General features: G+C 40.4%; 1 protein-coding gene across 3 annotated transcripts in view; it reads left to right on the forward strand.

The window, feature by feature from the left end:
- Positions 1-23,646, forward strand: part of abhd18 (abhydrolase domain containing 18) — a 61,403-nt gene that overhangs the window by 23,435 nt on the left and 14,322 nt on the right. For 2 of the 3 annotated variants that reach the window (XM_063046568.1, XM_063046566.1), the window contains 3 exons: positions 6,037-6,175; positions 9,208-9,297; positions 12,507-12,608. In XM_063046568.1, the coding sequence (XP_062902638.1) occupies positions 6,037-6,175; positions 9,208-9,297; positions 12,507-12,608 (331 nt within the window). Of the gene's footprint in view, positions 1-6,036; positions 6,176-8,956; positions 9,020-9,207; positions 9,298-12,506; positions 12,609-23,646 lie in introns of all 3 variants that reach the window. The other variant, XM_063046565.1, reaches the window with a different exon arrangement.

The following is a 23,646-nucleotide window of genomic DNA, read 5'->3' on the forward strand; positions in this document are numbered from 1 at the left end:
ACAGGTTCCAAGCTTAGTAACAGAATCATATTTGAAAGAAGTAGTAAAGGAAGTAGTTTCATGAACTATCTGAAGGACATTGCTTTTGTTTGTTTTGTTTGCTGCTGCCATTTTCATCATCATCAGTTAAGGTGGAACTAAAAGAGTCCTTGGCAGAGTCATGTATATAATCTTGCAACTGTTTCTAAGATAATCTCTTTCTTCTTGTCCTCTTATAACCTGTCCATAACCTTTGAGGTGGTTGAGCACATAATCCTCATCTTACCTCTCTACCTCTTTGGGACTGCACACATATGGATCCATTTTTATGTTCTCATAACTAAAGCAGTTCAATGATTTCTCATTCAGGTCTCATTACTATTAAAGATCTTTCCCATTTCTCATGGCTTATCTCTTGTTGACTTTGTGAATACATTGAAATACATTGATGTTAAATGTTTTCTGATAGTATTTTGCTTTAATTCACCACACTACATTATCTATATGTTGTATGATTGTTTGTCTAACACCCAGTAATGAAAAATTTAAAAATTCGTCCAATCATTATTCAGGTAACTAAATCTCCACCATAAAATCCCACCATTAACTTTGATTTCTAGCACCTACTTTATTATCTGAGACTGATCTAGATTGGTTCCACTTTGGTGTTATATTTGACCTGGGGTTAGGCTACTGAATATGTATTTGGTGAAGGTTGACTGTTTTCCATCTGCTTAATGCTATTGAGTCCTGACGCTGCTTTGCTCATTTGTTATGCAACTTTGGTTTTTAAATCTCATTATTCTGGCATTCTTCATCTTCCAACTTTCAGAACTCAGTTCATCCAAAATATTGTTACCAGAATCCAAGCATGCCCTGCCTTTACTGACCTGCATTAATTCCCAAACAAGCCAAACTTAAGTTTTAATATTTGTATTTTTGCTTTCTTCCCTGTCTCTCTTCGCATTTTTGTAACCCTGCCCAGCCTTATGATCCTGATATCTCTATTGTCCTTAATTTCTAGTGCTCCCTCATTCCCAAATAAATTGCTCCATCCTTGTCATGCTCTCCCACCTTAAACTTTAGAATCCCTTCCTTGAAGCTATGCCTGTACTGCACTCTACACTCATTTGTTCTTATTATTGGGTACTTTGGTGTCAAAGTTAGTTCCATAATGATCTTGTGAAGACCATAAGACACAAGGGCAGAATTAGGCCATGTGGCCCATTCTGCCATTCCATCATGGCTGATTGAGTATCCCTCTCAACCCCTTGGACACCCAGATAAATCAAGAAACTATAAACCTCCACTTTAAATTTACTCAGTGACTTGGCCTCCACAGCTGTCTGTGGCATTCAATTCCACAGATGCATTACCTTCTGACTAAAGATATTCCTCCTCATCTCTTCTAAATGGAGTCCCTCTGTTCCGAGGCTATGTCCTCTGGTCCTAGATTCACCCACTATAGGAAACATCCTCTCCACATCTACTCCATCTAGGCCTTTCAATGTTCAATAAGTTTCAATGAGATCTCCAATTATTCTTCTTAACTCCAGAAAGAACAAGCCCAGAGCCATAAGCACTCCTCATATATTAACCTCTTCATTCTCATGACCTTCTCCATGCCAGCATGTGTCTTCTTAGATAAGAGGTCCAAAACTACTCTCAATACTCCAAGAGCCGTCTGACCGATACATTTTAAAGCCTCAGCATTACATCCCTGCTCTAGTATTCTCGTCCTCTCAGAATGAATGCTAACAGTGCATTTGCCTTCCTTACCACCAATTTATCCTGCAAGCTAACATTAAGGAAATCCTGTACAAGGACTCCCAAGTTCCTTTGCACCACTAATTTCTAAATTTCCTCCCCCTTTAGAAAGTAATCTACGCTTTTATTCCTTCTAGGAAAGTGCATGACCATACACGTCCCTACACTATATTCCATCTGCCACTTTGTCCATTCCCCAATCTGTCCAAGTTCTGTAGACTCTGCTTCCTCAACAGTACCTGCCCCTCCATATTGTCTACAAACTTGTCCACAATGCTGTCAGTTCTGTCATCCAAATTATTGATGTATAACGTGGGGAAAAAAAAGTGGTCCCAACACCGCCCTTGCAGAATACCACTGGTCACCGACAGCCAACCAATAAAAGCCCCCTTTATTCCCACACTTTGCCTCCTGACAGTCAGCTAATTTCTGTCCATGTCAGTATCTTTTCTGTAATGCCATGCACTCTTAACTTTTTTTTTTATCAGCCTCATATGCAGCACCTTGTCAAAGGCTTTATGAAAATCCAAGTAAACAACATCCACTAACTCTTCTTTGTCTATCCTAACAGATATTTCCTCAAAATAATTCCAACAGATTTGTCAGGCAAGATTTCCCCTTAAGGAAACTATATTGACCTTGGCTTACTTCAACATGTGCATTCAAGTATCCTGTAAACTAATCCATAATTATGGACTCTTCTCAACTACTGAAGTTGGGTGGGCTGGTCTATAATTTTGCTTTCTTCTGCCTCCCTCCCTCTTTAAAAAGTAGAGTGACATATGTAATTTTCCAGTTGTCTGGAAGCATTCCGGAATCCAGTGATTCTTGAAAGATCATTACTAATGTCTCCATAATCTCTTCAACTACCTCTTTCAGAACCATGAGGTGTAGTTCATCTAGTCTAGGTGACTTATCTACCTTCAGATCTTTTTGCTTCCAAAGCACATTCTCCTTAGTAATAGCAACCACACTCATGTCTGCACCCTGACACTTTCGAATTTCTGGCATACATTGTTAGGACAGGTATTGCTTTTTTTTTGCTATTTTAATGATGCTGGAGATATTGTAATGTGAGATGCAGAGATGGCGGAGGAACTGATTGCATATTTTGCATCAGTCTTTACAGTGGAAGACATCTGGAGTATACCGGACATTTAAGAGTGTCAGGGAAGTGAAGTTTGTGCAGTGAAAATTATGACTGAGAAGGTGCTCAGGAAGCTTAATGGTCTGAGGGTAGATAAATCTGGACCTAATGGAATGCACCCTCTGGTTCTGAAGGAAGTAGCTGGAGAGATTGCGGAGGCATTAACGATGATTGATAGATGACTAGAAAATTGCAAATGTTACTCCACTATTTAAGAAGGGTGGGAGGCAGCAGAAAGGAAACCATAGACCTGTTAGCTTGACGTCAGAGGTTGGGAAGTTGTTGGAATTGATCATTAGGGATGAGATTACGGAGTACTTGGAGGCACATGACAAGGTAGGCCAAAGTCAGCATGGGGGTTTCCTGACTACTGCAATTCTTTGAGGAAATTACAAGCAGGGTAGACAAAGGAGATGCAGTAGACGTGGTGTACTTGGATTTTCAGAAGGCCTTTGCAAGGTGCCACACATGAGGCTGCTTAGCAAGATAAGAGCCCATGGAATTACAGGGAATTTACTAGCATGGGTGGAGTATTGGCTGATCGGCAGAAAACAGAGTGGGAATAAAGGGATCCTATTCTGGCTGGCTGCCAGTTACCAGTGGCGTTCCATAAGGGTGGGTGTTGGGACTGCTGTTTTTTTTACGATGTATGTCTATAATTTGGACTACAGTATGTCTATGATTTGGACTACAGTATTAAGGGATCTGTGGCTAAATTTGCTGATGATACAAAGATAGGTGGAGGAGCAGGTAGTGTTGAGGAAACAGAAACCCTGTAGAGAAACTTAGATAGTTTAGGGGAATGGGCAAAGAAGTGGCAAATGAAATACAAATACAAGTGTATGGTCATGCACTTTGGTGGGAGAAATAATTGGGCAGACTATTATTTAGATGGAGAGAGAATTCAAAATGCAGAGATGCAAAGGGACTTGGGAGTCCTTGTGCAAGATACCCTAAAGGTTAACCTACAGGTTGAGTTGGTTGTGAAGAAGGCGCATGTAATGTTGGCATTCATTTCTAGAGGTATAGAATATAAGAGCAGGGATGTGATGTTGAGGCACTATAGGGGCACCCATGAGATCACACTTGGAGTATTGTGTGGTGTTTTGGGCTCCTTATTTTAGAAAGGATATACTGACATTGGAGAGGGTTCAGAGAAGATTCACGAGAATGATTCCAGGAATGAAAGGATTACCATATGAGGAATGTCTGGTAGCTCTTGGGCTATACAGTATTCCCTGGAGTTCAAAATTATGAGGGGGGGGGGATCTCATAGAAACATTCCGAATGTTAAAAGGCCTGAACAATTATTTCCCATGGTAGGGGAGTATAGGACAAGAGGGCACAACTTCAGGATTGAAGGACGTCCATTTAGAATAGATGTGGATAAATTACTTTAGTCAGAGTGTGGTAAATCTGTGGAATTTGTTGCCACAAGCGGCTGTGGAGGCCAAGTCATTGGGTGTATTTGAAGCAGAGATAGATAGGTTCTTGATTAGCCAGGGCATCAAAGGATATGGGGTGAAGGCAGGGGAGTGGGGATGACTGGAAGAATTGGATCAGCCCATGATTGAAAGGCATAGCAGACTCGATGGGCCGAATGGCCTACTGCTCCTATATCTTACTGTCTTATCTTAATGGCATGCAGGGCAGTGTTGCAAATAACAGAACAAGTCATTGAGTGTATTTAAGGCAGAGAATAACAGAACTTCCCAGGATCATGAAATACAAGAAGGACATTGTTAGACTGAAGCAGAATAAACAAAATAAGTTGGTAAAATAGGCAGAAGCATGGAATATGATATTTGATAACTAATGGATCAGGTGGTATATTTGGCCAGAAAAGGGTTACCACGTAATGGAAAGAATGTTGTAGGCATTAGACTTCAAAAAGAATTTGCAAATATGGTACAAGGAATGAAGGTCTACTGTTAGAAGGATGGATGAGTGAGGCTGGGATTAATTTCTTTGAAGAGGCTTTGGGGATATTTGATATATGAAATGATGAAAGGTAGAAGTTGAGAGTATTTTCTCCTTGGTGGAAGGGGTCTGAACTAAAAATAAAGTCTAAACACCAATCTAGGATAAAGAGGAATAGAATTGACAGTGATGGAAGGATCAACTATTTTTATACAGCAAGGTTGAACTCTGGAAAATGAGTGTGGAGACGAATTCTATAGTGGCTTTTAAGAGGAAATTATCATAAGAGACAAATTTTGCAAGGTTACTGGGAAAGGTAGGTGAACCAAACTAGAAAGTTGCTCTGATACTCAGCACTGAAAAGCACCAAAGGACAGCTTATAATGTAGCTATTCTATGAAATACTGAGGAAATAAATTGTTAAATCTGTATGTCCTCCCCATGGAATGCGTGGGTTTTCTCTGGGTGCTCTGGTTTCCTCCCACAGTCCAATGACTTGCTGGTTAGTATGTTAATTGGTCATTGTAAATTGTATCATGATTAGGCTAGAGTTAAATTGGGGGTTGTGGAGCAGCACGACTTGAAGGGCCAGAAGGGCCTATTCACGCTTTAACTCAATAAATACATAAAAGCATAAATAAACAACGAAATAAATTAATTAATTTAACCCCAGAGTTGAAAATCAGTTCACAGTAATGTTGGCATGGACATATTTTAGTCTTAGTCCATAAATGCTGTTGGTAATTAGTTCCTCCATTTTGTTCTTCAGTTGGTTTGGTATTAGCATTAACAAAGACTGGAAACAATTCCAGAATGTCAACAGAAGTCCCTTTGTCACATCTGCTCTTGGAAAGGAAAAGTAAATACTGTCACCTGCTGCTGTTTGGACTTACATCGTCCATTCTGTTATGTGGATAGAGAATTGGACTCTGGTCACTAGTTTCATCTGTTGAATCCTATTTATGTTCATATGAGAAAGACCCTGATGGTTGAAGTACAAGAATTGATTGTAGAGTTGAACATCATCAAGGATTAAATGAAAGGGAAATCTATAATAAATATATAAATATACAAGTGTCCTTACGTGTTGCATTCTGGGAAAATGGTACATTTTGATGATAATGATGTAAATACTTAAAAAGGTAGTCTTTGGTGGAAAATTCAGAGCTACTGTTTAAAAGTAATATTTTTAACTTATTCCACTTTGTTTTTCTTCCGGTTAGGAGATCAAGTTTAAGGAATGTTTCTGATCTTTTTGTGATGGGAGGAGCTCTGGTTCTGGAGTCTGCAGCTCTTCTTCATTGGTTGGAGAGAGGGGGCTATGGACCTTTAGGAATGACTGGGATATCTATGGGAGGACATGTAAGTTTGAACATTTCTAAGAGAAATATTATGGATCAGGCACACTCAAGTAACAATGTTCTCATGATACAGCAACAGAGATTCGACATAAGACTCCAAGATGATATCTTGCCTCCATGTTGCTGGGTTTAGGATATCTTTGGAAGGGTTGCAGAACATACTGGGCGGGGGGAGTAGAGAGGATGATCATCTGGGGTTGTGGTATATATTGGTACAATTGACAAAGTTCTTGTAGGGGGATAAAAATGTCCTGAGCTAAATATAAGTAAGGTCTGAGCTAAGTTTCAAAGGAATAACTTCAGGATTACTCCTTGAGCCACTCAAGGATAGATGAATGTGTAGGTAGGAAGGAGGATGCATTAGATTTCTGAGGCACTTAAAGCATTTTGGGGAAGGTGGGTCCTGTACAAACTGAAGAGGTTACTTCCGGGAAGGAGTTTGACTGCTATTATATTGTGTGGTATAAACCAGCACTGTTGAGTTGATTTTACAGAGACATAATTACAAGGAATCAAACATGGGAGCATAATACTAATAGATATTTAACATTAAGAAGATGTGGGAAAGAAAAGGTCAATTAGAGGTGCTAATAAGAGGTGAAGTAAGTATAGCTCTGAAAGACTATCTAAATTCAGTCCTGATGAGGGGTCTAGGCCTGAAGTATGCACTGTTTACTGTTTTCCTTAGATGGCACCTGATCTGCTGTGTTAACCTAAATTTAACTGTAGAATTCATTTGGGTAGAGCAATATTTTATTTGAAACAGAGCAAGAGAAAATTGTATTCCCCAAACAGTAGGCACACTATAAAGGCAAAGATCAAGTAGTGCATTAATCATAAATAAATTTATTTTTTGTAGTCAGGTGAATTAGGGTAATTGGCAGGAAGCAACATGTAGGGATGTTGGAGGATGGTTTTCACATTGGCAGTTCATAATCGGAGGGGCGTCACAGGGATCCATGTTGGTACTTCAGTTATTTACAATGAATCTGATTTAAGGAGGAAAATATATAGAAGAGCTTGAAATAGGATCATCTAAGCAACATACACAAAATGCTAGAGGAACTCAGCAGGCCAGATAGCATCTATGGAAAAGAGTAAACAGTCAAGATTTCGGGCCAAAGACCCTTCATAGGGACTGGAAAAAAAGATGAAGTGAGGTCAAGAAGGTGGGGGAGGGTAGGATGAAGTACAAGGTGGTAGGTGATAGGTAAAAATGGGAGAGGGGAAGGAGTGAAATAAAGGGCTGGGAAGCTGATAGGAGAAAGAGATAAAGGGCTGGAGAAGGGGAAATCTGATAGGAGAGGGTAGAACACTATGGAAGAAAGGGAAGGGGGAGGAGCACCAGAGGGGGCTAATGGGCAGGTAAGGAGATTAGGTGAGAGAGGGAAATGGGAATGGAAATGGTGAAGGGGGAGGGGCGCAAATACCAGAAACTCGAGAAATCGATGATCTTACCATCAAGTTGGAGGTTACCCAGATGGAATATGAGGTGTTGCTCCTCCAACCTGATTGTAGCTGTAGAGGAGGCCATGAACTGACATGTCGGAATGAGAATTGAAAGTAGAATTGAAGTGGGTAGCCACTGGGAGATCCTGCTTTTTCTGGCAGATGGAGTGGAGATGCTCACTAAGATGGTGGTCTCCCAATCTATGTCGGGTCTCACCGATATACAGGAGGCCACACATGGAACACTGAATACAGTAGGTGACCCGAACAGACTAACAGGTGATGTGCCGCCTCACCTGGAAGGGCTGTTTCGGGCCCTGAATGGTAGTGAGAGAGGAGATGTAGAGGAAGGGGTAGCAATTGTTCTGCTTGCAAGGATAAGTGCCAGGAGAGAGATCAGTGGGGAGGAATGAATGGACAAGAGTCATGTAGGGAGCGATCCCTGTGGAAAGTAGTGGGTGGGGGGGGTGGAATATGTGCTTCGTGGTTTGGATCCTTTTGGTGATGGCAGAGGTTACAGAGAATTATGTGCTGGATAGGGAGGCTGCTGGAGTGGTAGATAAGGACAAGAGTAACCCTATCCCTGGTGTGGCAGCGGAAGGATGGGGTGAGGGCAGATATGTGCAAAATAGAAGAGATGCGGGTGAGGGCAGCATTGAGATGGAGGAAGAAAAGACCCTTTCTTTGAAGAAGGAGGACACACTCGGGTTGGAAGAGCAACACCTTGCATTCTGTCTGGGTAGCCTCCAGACATGAACATCGATTTCTCGAACTTCTGTTAATTGTGCCCCCCTACCCCTTCATTTCCATTCCTCTCTCTCAGCTCATCTCCTTACCTGCCCATCATCTTCCTCTGGTGCTCCTCCTCCTTCCCTTTCTTCCATAGTCTTCTACCCTCTCCTATCAGATTCCCCCTTCTCCAACCCTCTCTGTCTTTCATCTATCAACTTCCCAGCCCTTTACATCACCCCTTCCCCTCTCCCAGTTTCACCTATTACCTACGACCTTGTAATTCTTCCTCTCCTCCCCCCACCTTCTTGATCTAACTTCTCATATTTTTTTCCCCAGTCCTGATGGAGGGTCTGGGCCCAAAAGCTGACTGTTCACTCTTTTCCACGGATGCTGCCTGGCCTGCTGAGTTCCAGCATTTTGTGTGTGTTGCTTGGTTCCAGCATCTGCAAATTTTCTCATCTATAGGATAATTTAGTTTTGTTTTATAAAATATGGGAAATGATCATGAATTCCTATTGATAATTATGTGTTTTAATTGCTATAATAGAACTTAAAATAATTTTCTTGGGATGAGTAAAGAAATAATCAAATTTCATCATAGAAAAAGATGACCCATGGTTACTTCACCTTCCCCAAAAAGATTGTGATGCTGATGGGTAGGGAGGTAAGTTGTATGTTTAAGTAATATGTTTTTGATTCTGTATAGCTTTTGCAATGAAAGTTTAATTGATATAATAACTTTGGTTGGCAGCTGAATTTTTATATTACTGACGAAAGCCTATAGATAAAATGGCTTCCAAAGAAGCCTGATTTGCATTCAATGTATTGACATACTAAAAATTTGATTTGTAGATGGCGTCATTAGCTGTGACTAACTGGCCCAAGCCCATACCACTAGTACCCTGTCTATCTTGGTCAACAGCTTCAGGAGTTTTTACTACAGTGAGTAAATGCTATTGGTCTCATTTGTATCTAAAGAAATACTTGAATGTTGTAAGAAATGAATGGAAGCTTTCTAAGTTGTAGCAAGCTGTTGACAGTTTTGTGAGTTTGTGTGCTGCCATTAAACTTGTTACTTCTGACATGTGAAATATATTTTTCTGAAAAAAGGAGCTAAAATCTTTCAATAATTGTAACTTTCTGTCTGCTGACCAACTAAACTCCAAGCCAAAATTCTCACTGAGGTATCTTCTTGTTTACTTAGTATACTGTAGCCACAGCTCCGAGTGACTTCACATTGCTGATTTTATTTTAAACCATCAACTTTACTTCCTTTTTCCTCTTATTTGATATATGGTTCTCACTTAATCTCGACTACCACATAAACCATAAACTCCCCATATTTCATACCATATTTTTATTTTGACATCATTGGTATCTCTCACTTCCATCTCAATTGCTGCCTTGGGTCTTCTCTGGTTCGTTCCATTATCCTATAAATTGCTTGCAAACTTCAGTCATGCTTCAACACCAACATTGTGGAAAAGCATATCCCAATTTATTTAAAACCAAATTCTTGACAGAACCAGATTTATTGAGCATAACTGGTCTAGCCATAAAGCAAATAATATTGACCCTTGCTGTCATCACCCGTAGTTGCCCACTAATTCAGGATTATCTCGAATGCCACACTTCAGAAAAGATCTAAAAATTGCAGTTGACTAAAATGATTCCAGAGTTACGTGGATAGGCTGGAGAAGCTGAAGGAGAGGAGATTGTGAGGGTATCTGGTATTTAAATCATGAAGGGTTGAGACAGAGTTAAGACCCTTTCTTTGTCAGACAAAATTCTGAAGAATCATCTTCAACTTGACATGCTAACTCAGTTTTTCATCTCACAGAAGAGACCTAATCTGCTGAGTATTTGAAGTTTTTCTTTTGATATTCAAAGCAAATAGAGAATTGTTTCATTGGCAGAGAGAATCAACTCGGGTACATAAAATGATGGTGATTGGACAAAGGACCAGAAGTGATATTATTTTTCACAAAAAGTTGTTATGGTCTGAAATTCACAAAGGCTTCAAAAAGAGTTGGATAAGAGTTTCACAGTAAAGAATTCGCAGGGGGTTGGGGTGTAGGACCAGCTATATTGCTATTACATAGACTCAGTATGAACTGTGTTATAATCTTTCTGTGGATCTCCATTATCCATATACACTACATCAAATGCACTGACATCATTGAACTTCCTTGTTACCTCCTCAAAAAAATTCAGTAAAAATACCAGTCATTACCTTCTGTTAACAAAATTCATGCTAACAGTCCTTGGTTATTTTTTGCCTTTATAAATGAGTTAGAATTCTCAGTAGTTGTTCCAGCAATTTATCTGCTGCCAAAATTAATCGATCTTGCCTGTATTCTGTTTACCTCTTGCTTTTCACAATTAACAATGGTGCAATGTTTTCACTCCTCCATGCTTGGAGTGTCCCTCTGCAGTGGGCTTCCTTGCTTTTCTCAGTAACCTAAGAGTATATTTGGACCCATAGATTTATCACCTTTCAACAATGTTAAACTTCTTAACTCCACTTTTACCATTTTTATCCCATTCAGTATTTTGCTCTTCCTTTTTAATCTCAATTACAGTATTGTCCTCCTCTTGTGAAAATATGCACAAAATTTTATAACAACATTAATTGCTCATGACTGGGACAGTTGTTTTTTTAATCCCTAATAGGATATACTTTGGTGATGTTCTTGCTGCTTATGTAATAATAAAACATCTTGAGAGAATAAGATTTTAAAAACCTAGTTTTATTTCTCACCCTTTCATTTATCATTTCCTATTTTCTGTACATTTCTTGGCTTCCTGAAGTATTGAGCTGTGTGTCTGATGTAAGCTTTCCTCTGTGCATCTTGTTGTCTAGAAGACTCTAGATCTGGCAGCTTCAGAGTTCTTCAAGTTAAGAGCATATTTACCCTGAACTTCTTGAATGCTTCCTGTTGCCCTGACACTGACTTACCTCAAATCACTATTTCCAGTTCACTTTTGCTAAACTACTTTTAACACATTTTCTTAAATTCATAATTTTCAAATTTTAAACTGTCACTACTCTTTTGTCTTTCTCCTTTGGTTAAATCTGACTAAATTATGGACATCATCTCAAAATCAGTCTTCCCTTGATGCTTCTTCCACCTGCCCAGCTTCATTCCCTCAAACTAAAACCAGAAACTACCCGCTTGTTGGGCTTGACACATATTAGCTGAAAAGGTTCTCCTGGAGAAAGCCTAGAAAATGAGTGCTCTCTACACCATTCACACTAATTCCGTTCAGTTAATATTAAGGTAATTTTAATGCCTTATTTTCACTTTGCAAATTTACCTTTAAACTTGCACCCCTACCTCTTTCAAACCAGAGTCCACAATGCACTCCAATTAATAAAATTGTCTGTTTGTTCCTCCAGACATAGAAACATAGAAAGCCTACAACACAATACAGGCCCTTCGGCCCACAAAGCTGTGCCGAACGTGTCCTTGCCTTAGAGTTTACCGAGGGTCCACTATTTTGTCCACTATTTTCATTTTCATTCCACAGTTTCAATTTCATGGATCTTTTAATGCATTTCTTATACAGCCATTTTTCTTTCACCAATTTTTCTACCTTTTCTTGCAGTCCATTTTGATTACCTCTCTCTCTGAAGTTCTGTTTCACATTCCAAACATAATTGACAACACAATACTCACTATTAAAAATAAAGGCATCCGTTAGTCTTGCGAGACCATGGATCTGTGCCTGGAAAGTCTTCACTCTCCAGGGCGCAGGCCTGGGCAAGATTGTATGGAAGACCGGCAGTTGCCCATGCTGCAAGTCTCCCCTGTCCAGGACACCGATGTTGTCCAAGGGAAGGGCAAGGGCTGATACAGCTTGGCACCAGTGTCGTTGCAGAGCGCTATGTGGTTAAGTGCCTTGCTCAAGGACACAACACGCTGCCACAACTGGGGCTCGAACTCAGGACCTTCAGGTCGCTAGTCGGATGCCTTAACCACTTGGCCATGTGCCCACACTATTATTAAAAATAATGCATTTAATACATTAGGCAGTTGTCTGTTCATTAAACAATAGAAAAATTTGTTTTATTTTGTAATACAAGAATGTGTTGAATCCTTGGCTTTAAGATTTGGACATTTGATGTTTTATTGTGTTTCCATTGGCAGGGTGTGCTGAGCAAAGCAGTGAATTGGAGAGAACTGGAGAAACAATATGCCACTGAAACAGTTTATGAGGAAGAAATTATTAGATTACTAGAATACTGTGGAGTAAGTTTACTTTAATTTCTAAAGTGCTGCATGTCACAACACTGAAGGTAATCATTGTTCTCGTATAGTGCCGAGGAGGAAAATAGTGCTGAGTTAGAAGATGGGCCATGACCTTTAGAAAGAGCCAAATGTCCTATTCTTGCTTCTCTTTCTTGTGTAACATCACAGGGGAAATAAAGTCAGCAGCCATCCCTAATTTTCCCAGAATAAAGTGGATGGCACTGTTGTTTCAGAGGACAGTTTAAGAACTGACTATGTTGGTGTGGTACTTATAGGGCAGACCTGTAAGAAAGACAGCTCTCTTTCCTTGATTCATTCCTCTCTACTTCTGTCCAGTAATTGAGTACCATATTATTAAATGAGCACTGGCATCCTGAAATAATCCTTGATTATGGGCATCTTTTGTTGTATCAGACTTCAAGCATACACTTTATTCCAAGTTCTGTCTTGGGAGAAGATTACCAGGCAGATGGAGGAAAAACAACAGTGATGTGGCTAAGCCAGATGTGTGTGTGTGTGTGTGTGTGTGTGTGTGTGTGTATGTGTATGTATATATATAATATTAGAAAAATATATACCATATCATCAACCAACTCCTGAGAGTTGCTGACCCATGACCACTCAAAGCAGAGGAGAGGCATTTGGAATGGTATGTAGAACCTTGATTACCTGCATCATAAGTATACCATGTACACAGACTTTTACCACCCTGTCAGGGTCCTTTTGCCCATCTGCAATTTCTACATTGGCCTCATCAGTCAACTCATAATTTAGACCCAAAGGGGAGGCAAGTTATTCAGAGGGACTTCTTCAGAGGAGGAATAAAACTGGTAATGACTTCCAGAGGACCAGGGTCCCCATTAATCCTATGTTTCCGGCAAATACTGTGCAAGCTTTAATTATTTACTTTGTCAGCAATACTTTGAAGTACAATTAAGCCAACAGAAATATCAGTATAACCTCAAGAGGTTTAAGACTAGATATAAATAGTTTCCAGGAAGCAAATTATTCTTTCTAATCCCATTTAAAATCTTACCTCACACCATCAAGGAAAAAATATCTTTTGATAATGGAAAAATAATGCATAGATAAATTATTGTTTAACATTGATTAATATTGGTCTACTGTTTGAGCACTGAACTGACTTCTAATGAATGCATGGTGCTTGGAATAATTTTAGATGATTCTGCTTTGTATGTTGTGGCTTTTCATACAGTTTGTCAAGAAGCTCAAACAACTCCAAAATAACGAGTTTGTTTCTGGTTATGTAACTCTATAATAATTGTCAAACCAAAAAAATCACATGCTAGAAATCTGAGGTAAAAAAAGAAATGGCTAGATCTCACAGCGTAGTTGGAGAGGAGTGTTCACAGGTTAGATTGATTGTCTTTCATCTGATGTAGGAAAAGGTAGAATTGAACCATACATTAAGTTGCAGAAAAGGGAAGAGTGGAGAGAGCAAAGATAGTAACTGTGATAGGGTGGAGACCAAGAGAGAGCGAATGACACAAGTGGTGATGATGCTAGCTCAGAAATGTGAGTATGAAAGCTTGTTAATTGCATCTGATCTGTTTGCAGAAAGTGTAAATTTAATATTAATGAAAACATTAGAGAAAATGAAAAAATACTGGAACTGTGAAATGCAAAGTGCCAAGATTGCTACAAATCTGAAAATAAAATCCTGGAAATATTCAACATCTGTAGAGAGAAAAAATGTCATTAACATTACAGGTTAACATGAGAACCTGTGTTTAACTCAGGCTTAGCTCAGAATAGCACCTAGTAAAAATTCAAAGTTGAAAGTAAACTTTATTATCAGAGTACATACATGTCACCACATACAATGCTGAGATTTTTTTTTCTGTGGGTGTACTTAGCCGGTCTATAGAACAATAACTATAAACAGAATCTGTAAATAATCTGTGCATATGCAGATAATAAATAAACAGCAATAAATAATGAGCATGAAATAACAAGATAAAAGAGCTCTTAAATGAGTGTAGTTATCCTTTTTTGTTCAAGCTGGGCCTGATAATTGTGAGGTAGTAATTGTTCTTGAACCTGGTTGTGTGAGTCCTGAGGTACTTGTACCTTCTACTTGATGGCAGCAGCGAGAAAAGAGCCTGGCCTGGGTGGTGAGGATCTTTGATGATGGATGCTGATTTTCTATGGCAATGTTTCATGTAGATGTGCTTAATGGTTGGGCAGGGTTTTACCCGTGATGTATTAGGCTGAACGCACTAGCTATTGTAGGATTTTCCGCTCAAAGGCATTGGTGTTCCCATTCCAGGCCACAATGCAGCCACTTTGCAGCACACATCTATGGAAGTTGGCCAAGGTTTTTGATGACCTGCTGAACCTCTGCAGACTCCTGAGGAAGTAGAGGCGCTGTCATGCTTTCTTCGCAGTTATATTTGTATGATGGGTCCAGGACAGGCACAGGTCTGCTGAGATAGTGAATTTAAAGTTACTGACCTCTTCCACCTCTGATCCTCCAATGATTACTGGCTCATGGATCTCTGTTCCCTGTTCTGCAGTCCACAATCAGTTCATTGGTCTTATTGACATTGAGCGAGAGGTTATTGTTATTACACCACTCAGCCAAATTTTCAGTCTCCTTCCTGTATGCTGATTCATCATCCCTTTTGATAGAGCCCACAACAGTGGTGTCAACAGCAAACTTGTATTTTGTGTTGGAGCTGTACTTAGCCACACAATTCTGCAAGAGTATTTCAGTGTTTTTGGATAATGTGCTACATTTAATCAATAGAATCAAGTTTCAGGTGACCTTTTTCATACTGTCTTAATATGGGATACCAATGTTTGAAAACTAGCCAGGGCTACCTAAAATACCTAAACGTACATTGTTATATCTCTTATTTTAGCCTAACCATCATCTCAAAACCTCTTTTTCCTATTATGGTATTTCTTCCATGTTAATAAACATGCAAAGTACTCAGGTTCCTGTGCCAGTACTCTGTAGCACCATATGTAGGTTTCTGTATTGGTCCCTAAACAGCTCCAAGCTCATGTTATACCTGTTTTACTAATTCACTGTATGTATTGTAGAAAGCTTTTAAGTTATCTTCAGCATTAGTTGCCAGTCTACTCTTATTCTTGCTCTTTGCCCTTGTTTTCTTCTTCGCTTACAGTTTGAGCTTTTCATATTCAACCTCTTTCTTTTTTGTATTAACCTGACTTCTGCCATGAGCCTCTTCTTTTTGTTTCCTCTTACTTTTGATCTTTCTCATCATACAGAGAGCTCTTGTTTTATTGTTAGACCTCCCCCTGTCAAGCACGTTTCTCGAAAGCCTACCTATTTTCCAATTGCCTACAATCACACTGTTTTCCACTGGGCTTTGGACCACCTGGACAGCAGCAATACCTACATCAGGCCGCTGTTTCTGAATTACAGTTCGGCATTCACCACCATCAATCCGCAGTTTTACTGAATAAGCTTTGAAACTTGGACCTCTGTACTTCCCTCTGCAACTGAGTTCTTGACTTCCTCATCGGAAGACTACAGTTAGTACTGATTGGTGATAATGTCTCAAGGGTGCCTCCTTAGCCCACTGCACTACTCCCTCTACACTTACTTTGACTTTCTGGTTAGACACAGCTCAAAAAGCAGCGAGGAGACATACAGAAGTGAAATAGGTCAGCTGGTCTAATGGTGTCATAATACCAACTTTGCAAAAGAACAAAGAATTGATTGTAGACTTAAGGAGGCAGAAGTTGGGAGAAGACACACCAATCCTCATTGGGGGGGTTAACAGTGGAAAGGGTGAGCAGTTTCAGTTCCTGGGTGTCAACATATCAAAGGATCTTTACTGGGCCCATCATACTGATGGAGGCACGGCAAATGCATGCCAACAGCTGTACTTCAATAGGAGCTTCAGGAGATTAGGTATGTCACTGAAAACACTAGTAAATTTCTGAAGGTAGATAGACACTTCATTGATCCCAAAGGAAATCACATTGTCACAGTAGCATTACAAGTGCACAGATATACAAACATCAGAAGTGAAGTAAGAAAGAATAAAAATTAAGTTGTCTCATACAGTCTAACGGGGGGTGGGGGGTGTCATCATTTCCCTGGCTATAGGCTGCAAGGGTAAGAATGACTTCATATAGTGCTCTTTGGAGCACTGCAGTTGTCTTAGTCTATTACTAAAAGTACTCCTCTGTTTAGCCAAGGTGGCATGTAGAGGGTGAGAAACATTGTTCAGATTTGTCAGGAAGTAAAGGCGACTCTGGCCTTTCTTGTACATGGCCTCTGTGTTGGTGCTCCACTCAAGTCTGTCATTGAGATGCATCCCCAAGTACTTGTAGATTCCTCACTACATCCATGTCTTCACTATCAATGATAACAGGGAACAGTGCAGGCTTAATCTTCCTAAAGTCCATCACAATCTCCTTTGTCATACTAATGTTGAGCTGCAGATGATTTCAGCTTGCACCATCTGACAAAGTTCTCCACCAGGGTCCTGTATCCATCTTCCCGTCCTCCCATCCATTGCTGAATCATCAGAGAATTTCTGCAGGTGACATGACTCAGTGTTGCATATAAAATCTGAGGTATATAGGATAAATGGCAGGATACTTGGTAGTGTGGAGGAGCAGAGGGATCTGGGGGTACATGTCCGCAGATCCCTGAAAATTGCCTCACAGGTGGATAGGGTAATTAAGAAAGCTTATGGGGTGTTAGCTTTCATAAGTCGAGGGATAGAGTTTAAGAGTCGCGATGTAATGATGCAGCTCTATAAAACTCAGGTTAGGCCACACTTGGAGTATTGTGTCCAGTTCTGGTCGCCTCACTATAGGAAAGATGTGGAAGTATTGGAAAGGGTACAGAGGAGATTTACCAGGATGCTGCCTGGTTTAGAAAGTATGCATTATGATCAGAGATTAAGGGAGCTAGGGCTTTACTCTTTGGAGAGAAGGAGGATGAGAGGAGACATGACAGAGGTGTACAAGATAATAAGAGGAATAGATAGAGTGGATAGCCAGCGCCTCTTCCCCAGGGCACCACTGCTCAATACAAGAGGACATGGCTTTAAGGTAAGGGGTGGGAAGTTCAAGGGGGATATTAGAGGAAGGTTTTTTACTCAGAGAGTGGTTGGTGCATGGAATGCACTGCCTGTGTGAGTGGTGGAGGCAGATACACTCGTGAAGTTTAAGAGACTACTAGACAGGTATATGGAGGAATTTAAGGTGGGGGGGCTTATATGGGAGGCAGGGTTTGAGGGTGGGCATAACATTGTGGGCTGAAGGGCCTGTAATGTACTGTACTATTCTATGTTCTATTTTCTATGTTAAATGGGAAGGGAGCCAATACAGTCCCCTGTGGGGGCCCCAGTGCTGCTTATAGCTATGTCTGACACACAGCTCTGAAGCCGCACAAACTGTGATCAGCCAGTATTCAGGATACAACAAAAGTGCCAACCTGCATTGAACGGAGCTTTTCCCCCAACTATGAGGGTTGTATGGTATTGAAAACACTTGAGAAATCAAAAAAAAACTTGATACTCACAGTGCTGTCCTGCTTATCGAAATGGGAGTAGGCTCTGCTCAGCAGGTAGATAGCAGCATCATCAACTCCAATGTAGGCAGACTGCAGGGGATCGAGGGCTGACCTGACCATGGATCGGAGGTGAGCCAGGACCAGCCTGGCTGGGGTCTTCATGATGTGTGAGGTCAGGACCACTGAACAGTAGCCATTCAAGACTTTCAGTTGGCCCTTCTTGGGTACTGGAACCACACGTGATGTTTTCCACAGAGTCGGGACCCTTTCTAGACTGAGACTCAATAAAAATGCGCAGGAGGATGCCACACAGCTGCTCAGCACACTCCTTCAGGACCTCGCGGTTCACACACCATCCAGTCCCAATGCTTTGCCATGCCTGAGTTTCCCCAGAGCCCTTCTCACCTGCTCAGTAGTGATGTACCATGGAGAGAGAATCATAAGAGGCTTTAGAGGGTTGTAAACTCGGGCAGCTCCATCACGGACTTAAGCCTCCACACCTTTGAGGACATATTCAAAAGGTGCTCCCTCAGGAAGGTGGTCTCTATCATTGAGGACATGCCCTCCTATCAATACTTCCATCGGTTGGGGGGAGGAGGTACAGGAGCCTGAAGACTCCCGCTCTATGCTTGTACTGTACTGTCGCCGTAAAACAACAAATTTTAAGATTTATGTCAATCACAGTAAACCAGATTATGATTCTAATCTCTGACTCTCCAGTTATCTTAACCTTGTCTGGTCTCAACCAACTAAAGTCGATTAATTAGCTGTTCTTCAGCTTACTCGTTGATCTTTTCTGTAGAGACTCTAAAGCTTGTGATACTCGGATTACAGCTTTGTCCATTTGTCCGATGATACTACCTCTGTTACTGGAGTACAAATATTACAATAGAGTCCTCCTGAATACTCTCCCTTGTTCTGTCATGTACACTTTTATGGCAATCCATATTAAAACTATGTTTCTCCCACTTCTCTCATTCTTGCACTTCTGTGTAATTACTATAGAAATGTGCTTTTCTGTATCCTTCATTCTGGGTATTTACCGATTTGAATAAGGGCACCTATATTGTTTCAAAATGTAAACCATATTAAATCACACAAACTCTCTTTGATCATTCTATCTTTCCGACAGTGCAACACTCCACTCAATCAATATTGCTGCTGCTTCCCAGCCCAAACTATTCCTTCCATTTCTTTTCTTTCTTTCCTGAACACTGCATCCAAGAACATTCAGTTCTGAATGCTCTTTTGATTTGCACCAGAACTGCCTTGTGTACAAGACTACACTACAATCATATTAAAAGCACAGAATTATTGTGTTCGAACTATTTTCAATTGTTTCTAAATGTATTGCAGACTATATTTTCATAGGAAATCTGAAAGCCAAAATTTAAATTTTGCAATGAACAGCTGTTGTGTGCTTCAGTTAACATAATTTTGCTGTGCTGGGATATGCAAATCAAGTTGTATAGGTTGTATTCTACTAGTTAAGGCCAAATATACAAAATAAATTAAACAAAATTAAATACGAAGGGAAGTACAACAGATTTTGAAAAATGAATAAACTTGCACTTACATAGTATTTTTATTACTTAAGGATGACCCATTCACTTCACGATCTATGTAAATTTTTAAAAATTTAATGCAAGAATAATATCGCCCACCTTTCAAGCCATTGTAAACCCTCTCCACCAGCCACATTATACTTGTTATAAGGATGCTGAAAATTTGTAAACTGTAATCCAGATCTGTTTAAGAATGTTCAAGTGTAACTTAGTTAATAGCATATATGAATTCTTAAATCATGCAGTGCTATATTATAGTTTTAACTCTGAATCTTTTAAGGTTAGAAATAATCCAACTTGACTTGTGTGCTTATTCCCAGTTTCAGATCTGCCAATTAACAACACGTTCTTTAAAGCAGAGGGTAGATATCACAATGAACAGGTTGGATTTGGGTTGCTAGGCTTGATGACAGTAAGTGCCATTTAAATGTGCACAAAGATTGAATCCCATTTGTCTGTTGAATACTGTGGTAACCTTATAGATAGAGGTCAATTTTAACATTAGCATGAGTTTAGCAATGTGCATTTTCATTTAAACACTAATATTTTTAATATAATAAATGGTAAGATTCAAAGGTTCATTTATTTTCAAAGTATACCACTCTGAAATTCTTCATTTCTCCAGGTAGCCATGAAACCAATAAAGGAAAAGAAAAGAAAGGGAGCATGATCTTCAATTCCCACCTCCCTGCAAAAAAAAACAATGAACAAAAGCGGAACAGGCACATCAACCCCAAATCCACACAAGAACCGAGCAGAATGGATCAGACACATAGACTCCCAAATTCCCCATTTCAAATTACTTTCTCTATAGAGATCACATGTAGATGTATTTCTTTACTAAAGATATTTTTAATACCAAAAGTATGTGATTTTGCAGAATGCTAATAAAGGCTTAAAATTGAGTTGAACAGAAAATGAAAACAAAGTTAAGCTCTCATTATATTCAAGTTAGTTGATGATAGAAAGCTGGGTGAAAAAGTAAACTGACAAATACTCAACAGTGAGAACAGTGGGATTGATTGAATAAAATGGAGGAAGAGAAGATGTTAGAAAATGTGAAGTAATTCATTTAATAGGCAGAGCAGAAATGTATTTTATATATGGTGATAAACTAACAAGTTTTTAATATTAAAAGGTGTTCATGTACATGAAGTACAGTTATAGTACAGTAGATTCCGGTTAATTGGGATACATTGGGACCAGGGCATTTTGGCCCAATTAAGTGGCTGGCCCAATTACTCATTTTCATAAAAATAGACAGATACTTTATTGATTCCAAAGGAAATTACACTGTCACAGTAGCATTACAAGCACACAGATATATAAATAATAGAAGAGAAGTAAAAAAAGAATAATAAAAAAAAGTTACCTCAAACAGTCAAACAGGAAGGGGTCATCACTTCCCCAACTATAGATTGACTCATTATAGAGCCTAACGGCTGAGGGTAGGATTAACCTCATATAGCACTCTTCGGAGTAGCACAGTTGTCTCAGTCTATTACTAAGAGACCATTAGACCATAAGACAAAAAGACAAAGGAGCAGAGGTCAGCCATTCGGCCCATCGAGTCTGCTCCGCCATTTTATCATGAGCTGATCCATTCTCCTATTTAGTCGCACTCCCCCGCCTTCTCACCATAACCTTTGATGCCCTGGCTACTCAGATACCTATCAATCTCTGCCTTAAATACACCCAATGACTTGGCCTCCACTGCTGCCCGTGGCAACAAATTCCATAGATTCACCACCCTCTGACTAAAAAAATTTCTTCGCATTTCTGTACTGAATGGGCGCCCTTCAATCCTTAAGTTATGCCCTCTCGTACTAGACTCGGACCCCCGTGGAACACCACTGGTAACCAGCAGCCAACCAGAATAGGATCCCTTTATTCCCACTCTCTATTTCCTGCCAATCAGCCAATGCTCTATCCACATATGTAACTTTCCCGTAATTTCATGGGCTCTTATCTTGTTAAGTAGCCTCATGTGTGGCATCTTGTCAAAGGCCTTCTGAAAATCCAAATATACAACATCCACTGCATCTCCCTTGTCTAGCCTACCGGTAATTTCCTCAGAAAATTGTAATAGGTTTGTCAGGCAGGATTTTCCTTTAAGGAATCTATGCTGACTTCTGCCTATCTTGTCATATGCCTCCAGGTACTCTGTAACCTCATCCTTGACCATCGACTCGCAACAACTTCCCAACCACCGATGTCAAGCTAACAGGTCTATAATTTCCTTTTTGCTTCCTTGCCCCCTTCTTAAATAGCGGAGTGACATTTGCAATCTTCCAGTCCTCCGGAACTATGCCAGAATCTATCGACTTTTGAAAGATCCTCGCTAATGCCTCCGCAATCTCCACAGCTATTTCCTTCAGAACACGAGGGTGCATTCCATCTGGTCCGGGAGATTTATCTACCTTTAGACTATTCAGCTTCCTGAGTACTTTCTCTGTCGTAATTGTGACTGCGCACACTTCTCTTCCCTGCCACCCTTGAGTGTCCAGTATACTGCTGATGTCTTCCTCAGTGAAGACTGATGTAAAATACTGGTTCAGTTCCTCTGCCATGAATTGCTAGGATTTTCCATAGGGTCCTTTGTCCTACCATAGCTTCCAATGTGTCCAGTTTAACTCCTATAACAGAGCCAGCCTTTCTAATCAATTTATTGACCCTGTTGGCATCACCCATGCTAATTCCATTGCCTCAGCACACCACCACATGGAAGATTGTACTGGCAACAACAGACTGGTAGGATGTGAAGGAGCGGCCTGCATACTCCACAAAGGACCTCAGTCTCCTCAGGAAGTAGAGGCAACTCTGACCCTTCTTGTACATGGCCTCTGTGTTGGTGCTCCGCTCATGTCTGTCATACAGGTGCACCCCCAAAGTACTTTTAGGTCCTGACCACATCCACGTCCTTATCATCAATAGTAACAGCGAGCAGTGCAGGTTTAGTCTCCCTAAAGTCCATCACCAACCGTTCGACAAGACCTCCACGAGGGTCCTGTATTCATCCTCCTGTCCTCCCTTTATATACCCAACAATTGCTGCTCAGAGAATTTCTGCAGATGACATGACTCAGTGTTGTATTTAAAGTCTGAGGTATGCAGGATAAACAGGAAGGGAGTCAATATAGTCCTCTGTGGGGCCCCAGTTCTGTTTATAGCCATATCTGTCACACAGCTCTGAAGCCACACAAACTGTGATCTGCCAGTCAGGTAGTCCGTTATCCAGGATACAACGGAAGTGCCAACCTGCATTGAACAGAGCTTTTCCCCCAGCAATGTGGGCTGTATGGTATTGAACACATGAGAAATCAAAAAACGTAATCCTCAGTGCTGTCCTGTTTATTCAAATGGTGGTAGGCTCTGTCCAGCAGGTTGATGACAGCATTGTCAACTCCAATGTGCTCTTTGTAGGCAAACTGCAGGGGATCAAGGGCTGATCTGACCTGGGGTTGGAGGTGAGCCAGTCTTTATGATGCGTAGGGTCAGGGCCACTGGACAGTAGTCATTCAAGACTTTTGGTTGGCCCTTCTTGGGTACTGGCACTGTGCATGATGTTTTCCACACAATCTGGACCAATGTCCCAGATGTTGCAGAACAAAGTTTAGAGTCTGCTTTCAACGCCTTTGGTGGTGCGCTGTCTCGACCTGTTGCTTTTCCTGACTTTAACCTCTTGATTGCCTGTATGATTTCTTTCTTAGATAGATTGGCACAGTTGATATCCAAGTTCGATTGTGCTTCTAAAAGGAGATTCTGCAGGAAGTGGTCTGTTCAGAAGCTCATTGAAGTACTGTGCCCAACATTGGAGCTATTTGTCTTCCTTAGTTAGGATATTTTCATCTTTATCCTTCACTTAGGTGTTGATCTGGTTGAATTTGTGAGCTAGTTTCTTGGTAGTATCATATAGTTCTTTCATATTCCCATTTGCTGAGGTTTTCTGC

The sequence above is a fragment of the Mobula hypostoma genome, chromosome 4, assembly GCF_963921235.1.
Source record: "Mobula hypostoma chromosome 4, sMobHyp1.1, whole genome shotgun sequence".
Taxonomy (NCBI): Eukaryota; Metazoa; Chordata; class Chondrichthyes; order Myliobatiformes; family Myliobatidae; genus Mobula; species Mobula hypostoma.